Source organism: Portunus trituberculatus, chromosome 46 (genome assembly GCF_017591435.1).
Source record: "Portunus trituberculatus isolate SZX2019 chromosome 46, ASM1759143v1, whole genome shotgun sequence".
Lineage (NCBI taxonomy): Eukaryota > Metazoa > Arthropoda > Malacostraca > Decapoda > Portunidae > Portunus > Portunus trituberculatus.
This window is the reverse complement of record NC_059300.1, coordinates 23,723,831-23,733,830: the sequence shown is the minus strand read 5'-3', so window position 1 is coordinate 23,733,830 and position 10,000 is coordinate 23,723,831. Positions and strand designations below refer to the sequence as shown.

Genomic DNA, 10,000 nt, shown 5'->3' with positions numbered 1-10,000 from the left:
GAGAGAGAAAGCATACGAGTACGCTGCCTCAGGAAATTTCAGGCCGTCAAGAGAGAGAAATGTTTTACTGGAATGAGCAATAGAGAACATAAATTAGAATCTGGAAATGTTATTAAAGAGATGCAAGAAAGAGACAGAAAACAAACTTACATAAAATTACGTTGTGATACATCTGAAAAAAATGACATAAAATTACGTAATAATATATCTGAAAAAAACGAAGAAGGATTTTTCAAGGACAAGCAGAGCACAATTAAATAAACGAGCCAGTGTCATCTGAAAAAAAATATAATAGAGAAATGAAAAAGAAATAAGATAAAGAAAAACATGCACATGCTGAAAAAAACAAACAAACAGTAGTTAAAGACAATATAATATTTTGGACCGGAGAAAAATGATATTGATAAGTAACACCAAACAAACAACTGTAAAAATGTAAGTAAATTACTGAGCATGACGACGACGACGATAAGGATGACTGCAACAACAACAACAACAACAACAATAACAACAACAACAACAACATCATTAACAGCAACATCAGCTGCTGCTGCTGCTACTACTGCTTCTTCTTCTACTACTACTACTACTACTACTACTACTACTACCATTACTGTTCAGTTGTATTGTTAGTACTGCTACTAACAACAACTGTAACAACAACAACAACAACAACAACAACAATAACAACAGCACCAGCATTATCAGCAGCAACAACAACAACAATAATAGCAACAATAGCAACAACAAGAGTATTGAAAATATGGAGTTGAAAAGAAGACGATGTAATTATTGAATCAATTCTCATGCAAACATTAATTTATACGTAATTCATTAGATAGCACCAATGCCAGCGTGTGTGTGTGTGTGTGTGTGTGTGTGTGTGTGTGTGTGTGTGTGTGTGTGCGAAGGGGGCGTTTCCACAAACGAAATTTCTTCTCAATTTGTCGTCTCGCTCTCTCTCTCTCTCTCTCTCTCTCTCTCTCTCTCTCTCTCTCTCTCTCTCTCTCTCTCTCTCTCTCTCTCTCATCCACATTCACGCCACCTCCTCAGTCGCCTTCCATCCCAGCAACTTCCCTCACGAGTGTATTTCATTTCACCGCTTGTCATCTTCATTTTATCCTTCACGTCACATCACCTAAGCAAATTTTATGTTCCAGACTCACAACTTTCTCACTCTCCCAACATTTCACATCCTTACTCCCACAATTTATCGCTTCCTCTTCCCCCCCTCCATGTGGTAAAGTTATCGTAATCCTCCCTCTCTCCTTCCCCCATATTCAGTTTGCCAGCGAAGACTCTCCCTAACCCCATGAGCGTCTTGAATTTTCCGCTCGTCTGGGTACTGTATGAGGGAAGCGCTTGACGGCTCCAGTTACCAGTACACCTCCCCGCAGTACGTGTTTCCTCGATGCGCCTCTGTTGGTCTATGAGTGAGGCGAAGTGAAGCAAGTAAGCGGGAGAAACGAACACCTGTAGGGATGAAGATGAAGTTGAAGGAATGTTATGGGTGAGACGTTATTTAGGTTTATAAGTGAAGTAAAGGAGATGATTTGTGTTTTGTGAAATAAAGGAAGTGATCTATTTATCTAAGTGAAATAAAGAAGATTATTGTAAACTATTTATCTCCTATAAGTGAGATGATTTAGTTACAAAAGTGAGGTAAGATGATTGTTGAAGGCGAGTTTCTTGTTATTTAGCTGTTTAAGTGAAGTGAAGAAGACTATTGAAGGTCATTCAGTGAAGTCAAAAGAATGATTATTTTATCTACTGACTAAGACTGTGATTTCTGTAGTGCAGGTGTCAGTGAGAGGTGTTACTGCAGGTGGCCACGAGAGACACAGAACACACGCCACTCTTCATTTTCTTCGTTTCCGTTTATAGTATATCAACATGCATGCACAGTACTAGTGTAGCTGTTGCCCATCCTTCCGTTAAAATAGATGGTGAGGGGATAAAAACTCTCTCTCTCTCTCTCTCTCTCTCTCTCTCTCTCTCTGAACCTGTCGGCCAAATCAGTCCTCTTAGTCCTGCCATTAATTTGCAAATCACATTTTCATTCCCACACTTAGTCTTAATACCCCTATTTAGCCTCACGTCCCGCCTGTCCATTCGCACGAGTCCACAACACTCCGAATAAATCTACACATTCACTTCACGACCTGCCAACAGCGCGGCGTCATTTAACATAACTACATGCACCAGAATCACAGCGAGCAGTCCACTTTTTTTTTTGCCCCCATGAACACAGCCGACCCAATTCTTTCCCTGTCTCACTCACTCGTTGTCTCTGTCTCTCTCATCCCTTGCTTGCTGTCTCCCTACACTCCCCGTCTCTCGCCTCCTCGCCTTCCACCCTCTCTCGTGTCCATCAGCGTACACACACACGCGAGCGACCACGGAGATAAAACACTCCTCTCCTACTCCATCAATTACAGTTAGGGGGACCGTCACCGCCCAGTCTTCCATCAAATCACACACACGCGTCACACTCGCACACTGCAATTACACCAGAAAGAAAATACAAGGTGCGCTTTGAAACGAACACGCACACACAGACACACACACACACACACACACACACACACACACACACACACACACACACACACACACACACACACACACACACACACACACACACACACACACACACACCGCTTAGTGTAATGGTCAGTACGCTCTGTTCACAACTGAGAAGGCCCGGGTTCGAGTCCTGGGAAGCGACGAGGCAAATGGGCAAGTCTCTTAATGTGTAGCCTTTGTTTACCTAGTAGCAAGTAGGTACGGAATGTAACTCGAGAGGCTGTGGCCTCGCTGTCCCGGTGTGTGTGGTGTGTGATGTGGTCTCAGTCCTACCCGAAGATCGGCCAATATGAGCTCTGAGCCCTTTCCATAGGGGAAAGGCTGGCTGGGTAACCAGCAGATAACCGTGGTGAATAACACACACACACACACACACACACACACACACACACACACACACACACACACACCCGGTAGCTCAGTGGTTATAGCGCTGGCCTCACAAGCCAGAGGACCGGGGTTCGATTCCCCGGCCGGGTGGAGATATTTGGTGTGTCTCCTTTCACGTGTAGCTCCTGTTCACCTAGCGGTGAGTAGGTACGGGATGCAAATCGAGGGGTTGTGACCTTGTTGTCCCGGTGTGTGGTGTGTGCCTGGTCTCAGGCCTATCCGAAGATCGGAAATAATGAGCTTTGAGCTCGTTCCGTAGGGTAACGTCTGGCTGTCTCGTCAGAGACTGCAGCAGATCAAACAGTGAAACACATACACACCCACACACACACACACAAGAAGCAGTTCTCCCTAACATGTCTTTGAAATACACTTGATTCAAACACAGCAACAAATTAAAACTTTCTCTCTCTCTCTCTCTCTCTCTCTCTCTCTCTCTCTCTCTCTCTCTCTCACCTCTACCATTTTTGCAATCATTCTCAACTCAATAACGTTGGCCTTTTGCTCAATTTGCATAATTTTCATTATTTTCATCCATCTACATAATTTTAGTTCCTTTCATTCATCTACGTATATAATTCCGTCATTTTCTTTATCAGTCCATCTTTGAAAATTTATGCAGCAAATTTTTGCCTCCCACCATACGCGATTCCGTTCTACGTTGTTGAGAAGTTTTGCGAAGAGCCAAAACATTTCCCTAGGATCAAAGACGACTGGTCTGGGCAGAGCAAACTGGCGGAATTGCACTGCAGGTTTCAGGTCAGGGAATTTACAGCACGGACACTCCTCGTCACCACCTCCCTCACTGTGACTCTTCCCCTTAAGGACACGCAAAGATGGTAACACTGCCACTGATGTTCTCACTCAATGATTACCTACTTCACGTATTCAAACGAGCGGTAGTTTTACTTTATTCAATTCCTAAAATACTGACAAACTGTAAGAAACCAAATCACTTCTAAATAAGTAACCAAGTATTGATGATTGCAAGTGGCTTTCCTAGATGCACAACATCAAATTGTCTGATGTTTACGGTAGAAACGAGAGGAAAGTACGCAGACTGTTCAGTGCAGGAGAATATGCCAGTGTCAGGATGAATGTGTGTCCTCTGGTGGAAAGTTACAAAGGCAGAGTGCAGTCATGTTTACAGAGGCACATCTGAAGAATTTTGCACACATTGCTGAAATTTTCAATTATCTCAATACATAAATAAATCACTTTATTGAAGGAAGTTTGGAGAACAGACGGTGTGGAATTCATTAGGCTATCATTTTACCAGCGGGTGACCGATAAACAAATATAGAAATCTCTTACACTCAAAGTTTCTTCGGCGCGAAATAAAATCTACACCTGCATTATATGACATTCCCAAAATAAACAACGTTAAAAACTTCTTTCCCAGAAAAATTTTTGAGTGTTGATTTACAGATGATAAAATGAAGTCTTCCTTTGACCTTGTTTGATGCATATGAAACATCTCCACCTGGAGTAACACACACAGACGTTTCTTATTCCATCCCGTGTATCATGTCTCACCGCACCCTTCATCCTTCACGCGACAGTCTTCCCTCTCAACCGTTCGTCATTGCCATCAGAGGAGGAATCAGTCCCTTAACATGGCCACCACTAATCGCACACGCAGACGAGAGGGTCGCACGCCTTACTGAGCTGCGTCATGCCTCATCCCTGCCACTGTCCACTCAACCACGCATCCCTTCTCAGCTAGACTATAGCTCTTCAGGCACTGTTTTGCTGTAAGTCGCTTAAATAGTTGAGTAAGCCGGAAAAGAAAAACCCTACTTCTTATTTCTCTTATTCGTGTTTATTCATGTATCTTTTTTTATCAGTAACCTCTTCAGTACTGGGACGCATTCTTACCTTGATTTTTTGGTATATTTAGTCATTTTCGTTATTCCTGCAAAACCTGCTATGTTGAACACACTGGATCATGAGATTCGAAAGCTTCAGCCTCCTGGTTCACGGCTCGCCACACTCGCCGCGCTGTTTACAAGTCTCCATTACCTTCACTGAAAATTGTCCCTCAGGTAACTTTTTCTCCCCACGATCACTCTGCTACAAAATTTACGTGAACATAACTTCCCTCATGCAAGGTAAACTTAGGGGAGTTTATCTCTTGTGTAATTATTTGGCGTAGAACAGGGTCTAATTTCCATGGGTGGGGTTTACCTAGTGGGGAGATACATCCCATTTTACTGACCATTATAGAGAAACATGGAAGCAATTTCAAGCGACAGAAAGAGAGCAAAATTTTTGGTTCAGTCTTGCAGTTTCTACTTGTACAAGCTCGCCAGGTAAACTCACCCGATGTAGTGCTGTAATGCTATCGAGTAAATGAATTTGGTTTAGTGTCTACTTGGTGAACTCTAAATCTAGCATTGTAATTCCTACCTGGTAAACTTATTCTGTCTAGCATTGTAATCTGTATCATTCATATCCATTTGGTAAACAGATTTGGTTAACTATTATAGTTTCTAACACGTAAACTCATCAAGTCTACAGCAGTAATGAAATTCTATCATGTAAATCCCTATGGTCTAATAATGTAATTCTACTTGGTAAACTAATCTGGCCTTGTTATAATTTCTGCCAGGTCAACCTATTTCCTCTAGTTCTGTAAATCCACCGAATAAACTCATCTGGTGTACTATCGTAAATGCTAACAGGGAAACCTCAAAGCGCACTTTTTCATATCATCTAATAGTATTGCTCTAAACCGGTACCCTGCCCTTCTTACATAACTTCACTAAATCAATCAGCTAATGATAAAAAAAATCCTGATAAAAAACAAATTAATAAATAGAAAAAAAAAAAAAACATTTGGTCCCGCACTGCAATCCAACCAAGTATGTGAACTCGCTGGGCATACTACAATTGTTAGCAGTGATTCACAACGCCAGACACTCGCCAGCCAGGCCGTTCACAAGCCCCTGATGCACCTCCCGGCTAAGCACCGCCTTTCAAACTCAATGAGCCGCCAAACTCTTCCCACTCATCGCCTCACTCTGCGGACTCTCGTAACTCACCTGAATAATTCTCTTGCAATATCACAAAAAAAAAAAAAAAAAAAAATTACACAGATGCACAAAGCGATAACGGACCATAATTGCAAAAAAAAAAAAAAAAGTAAATAGAATGAAAAGAAAACAAAATCAAAACGACGTGGAATTTTGGCCACACACACACACACACACACACACACACACACACACACACACACACACACACACCCACACAGACACATACACAAATAGGGCAGTAGATGTACGAATAGACAAAATAGATAAATATATAAATAGAGAGCTAGAAAAACACAACTAGATAAACAAATAGATAAACAGAAAGACAAACTTACAAGGAGCTGGCAAATACAGACAAACAGACAGACAAGTAGATAGATACACATATACATATTATACAGTATCCTCCAACATACAAGCTTAGGTAGACAGTTATCATGAAACACTGTATACAAACATCTCTCTCTCTCTCTCTCTCTCTCTTGGGAACATACTTGTTATAGAGCACGATGTCCGGACGCCAGATGTGGTCAGAGGGCACGTGCAGCATCTTGGCTCCTCCGTACTCCTCGGGCTCCCAGATCAGCTTGTAGTCGAACCAGTACTGCAGGAGAAGACAGAGGTAAGTCAGCAAGTCCTCGTGAGAGATAGCGCCCATTTACCTTGTGCCAGTAAACCCCATTTGAGTTAAGTGTGTAGTATCGTCCTGTCTATTGCTATGTACCTTTATCTAACTGCGTGTGGAGAGCAGGGCGAGGGTGTGGGTGGCAAGGTGGCGGTGGTGCAGGGGCGTCTATGCAGGACTGGGTTGTAGATAGGTGAGGAAGGTAAGCGAGGGCAGAGCGGAGATAGAGCCGGGAGAGTGAGGGAGAACCCGCGTGTGTGTTCAACGTGAGGAAATGAGAAGGGTGTGTTTGCTCGGGAGATGTATGGGGAAGCGATGGGAGGCGGAGGGAGGGAAGGACGGAGGGAGAAAAAAAACAGAAAGAGAGAGGCATTGCGGAAGAGATGGAGGGATAGAAGGAGGAAAGGGAAGGACTGAGAGTAAGGCGAACTGATGGAGGATCACAGTGAATAAAAGGCAATGTCTCACAACAAGAGATATAATGTAGTAACTAGGTGGTTTGATTTCATTGCAAGACTCTACGTCAATTACGGTTAGGAAAAAAATAGTAGCTACATAGGGAGGGAGGAGGGAACATGAAGGGACCGCTGTGGGGGCACTTCCAAAGAAACATAGATTCACATCACGTTTTGTGTGTTTTTAAGGTGTGTCGCGACGGATTAGGTCACTCAATCAGTCAGCGTTTCCAGTTCCGTTGTCCTCTGCTGCCTCCCCCTGTGTCTCGTGAGTTGTGCCAGAGACTCTCGTAACAGGGTTCTTAGTTCGCCTTTCTTAAGTGAGGCAGAAGAGACTTTCCTCATCAACACAGTTTCGTTGTGATCAAAGCCCAGTTTTAGGCAATTAGAACGAAATTTTCCGTCTGCGAGAGTCCACTTCCTTCAGCGATTAAGAGCTTGTTTTTCTGGCAATTAGTGCCAAGCTTTTTCCTCTTTTGCAGAGGGAGAATCCTGATTCGTGAATGAGTCTTTCATCTTGATCAACACGCTCGCTGAGAATGCTGTCCGTGTGGCCGCCAGAACACAAACACGCACACTCGCCTGGCGGGGCATCCATGGTGTTGCCGGAGCGAGGTTAAGGGCTGAGAGGAAGCCACTATTAATCGCATTAGCGGTTGAAAAGCGAGTAAATGTGGCAATACTCAGGTAGTTTTCGTGATGAGCTTTACAATAGTCTGAGATGAGACGTCGTCCCTGCAACGCCACACTCATAGAAAACGTGAATCTTGGTGATCTTGTAAGGGCTTGTGAGTAAGCGACTTTCATACCCCGCAACGACGACGACGACTGGATTAAGGAAGGTCACAGGAAGAGATCTCGTGTGTGTGTGTGTGTGTGTGTGTGTGTGTGTGTAAGCAGGATGGCGCAATATGATATAATTTTTCTCTTCAGTGATCCAAACCTGCACCTGATGGCCAAGGGAAGGTGTGTCCCAGCCTCCCTCTGCCTCCGCTTCCCTCCCTTACAGGTACAATCACTTCCCGGTGTCCTTTCCAAACCAGAATCACCACCGCGCTACTCTCGCCGCACCAAACACCCCTGAGTGAGGAGGGGCACCAGTTGCGGGACAGAGACCTTTAGCCGGCCACAAGTACCCGAGGCGCCCATTACAGCCTTGAAATACGCGCCAAAGTCTCTTCCACCTCGAGGATAATGTGCCCACCCCCTTCCCTGCCACCCTCCTCACTCACTACCTGATTCTCCCTGGACTGTTCCCTCCCGCATGAGACTCCACAACTCCACATCAGGCCTCTATATCCACTTACATCCACATAGCACTATAAGTATGTCATCTGTCACTACAGGCTGTGTCATCTGACGTAATAGCTGTCTTCGTATGGACAATCCTACACTTGGTATACACTCCTATGTGTTGGCAAATATTTGTATTATAAGAACAATATATAAGAATCCACACAAGTACACATAGCTGCCATTGTTATATTCCTGTATCCACACACATACATACCACAATGTAATGTCTTCTTGCCACTTATTTTGTATCCATAGGTAGAATATACAGCAGACAATAACGTTCTCTTATCGTTTTCATATCTAAATAACTCCACACACCATACACTAATGTTTTCTTACCGCTTTTCTACCCACACTGATCCAGACTCCTCTAGGACCACAGCGTTCTCTTACTGCCTTGGTATCCACACCGGAACTTTCTCTTAAACATTTTCGCATCCACAGACCCACCGACACCACCAAACTCCACCAATCCTTCACTAAGGACGCTAAGAATACCGTAAGATGTCACAGATCAAACATTTCTACCAGAGCATCAACAAACACTACAGAGCCGCGAGCAGCTTGTGGCCAGGGTGTGGTGGTCAGGCTGCCGAGTCCCGCACCACCAGACACACCACTCTCACCACCACAATAGCTTCTCATGCAGGAAATCAGGCCATCCTCACCAGATATTAACAAATTATATGACAAATTATAATCTTCCTACAGCTTGAACAGTTTCAAGACACTTCGAGAACCACTCTGTTTTTTTTCTTTCTTGAGAGGTGGGATGGGAGGTGCAGGTGGTCGGTAAGGACAAAATGAACGATGTTTTCTTGTATTTTGTGTCCTTGACCAGTTTTCTTGACACGTTATACAAAAATGAGTTTGTGGAGTGGGTTTGTCCATCGAGTGCCTCGACTTGGCTTCGGCGTGAACCACAACAGTGTGGTGCCGACACAATGAAATGGACCTTGTAGGCACAATTTTTTGTTGTTATCCATGGAGCAAGCGTTTACGTTTGTACATATCTATCTTTATCTATCTCCCTCTGTAAATACTACCTTTTCATAGCGAGTGTAACTGCTTTTGTCCTTCAAATGATAAGTTCTAATGCTTTTGTATAATTAAAAACTTCTCAATAGCTTGCTTGCCTCCCACTTCCATTTGCTGCCACCACGACGAAAAAAACAAGGCTGGGAGGCTGCCACACTGCCAGGAAATTGATGACTTAAAGCCGCCGCGCCCCACGAGCTGCGGGTGTAACATTATCACCACAACACGTGCACTTTGTCATAATATCTCATGGACCTTTAATTTGAGCAGTTATCTATTTTGTAAAACTTCGCCACTTTAACATGATTCATTATAAAATGTCTACAGCAAGGCAGGTATAGGACCAGGAACAGAAGACCAAGCTCTCCTATTCTGTGTGCAGTACTGCTGGAGAACAAGGATATAGGTGTGGTGACTGCCACGACACGGTGATGAGTGATGACTTCAGCAGTGAACGAGTCACGCGATGCAGCACACAGTGAGCCACGAACCAGCACCTCTGGCAGAGCAGGAAGCGCAGGCCGTGTGGGAGTCGATACAGAGCTTCCTTTACGTATCTATAAAACAGAACG

The 10,000-nt window shown here is 43.9% G+C and overlaps 1 protein-coding gene across 14 annotated transcripts in view; it reads right to left on the bottom strand.

Moving 5' to 3' along the window:
- Positions 1 to 10,000, bottom strand: part of LOC123519948 (acetylcholine receptor subunit alpha-like) — a 349,599-nt gene that overhangs the window by 79,840 nt on the left and 259,759 nt on the right. For all 14 annotated transcript variants that reach the window (XM_045281676.1, XM_045281675.1, XM_045281684.1 and 11 more), the window contains exon 3: positions 6,509 to 6,618. In XM_045281676.1, the coding sequence (XP_045137611.1) occupies positions 6,509 to 6,618 (110 nt within the window). The remainder of the gene's footprint in view (positions 1 to 6,508; positions 6,619 to 10,000) is intronic.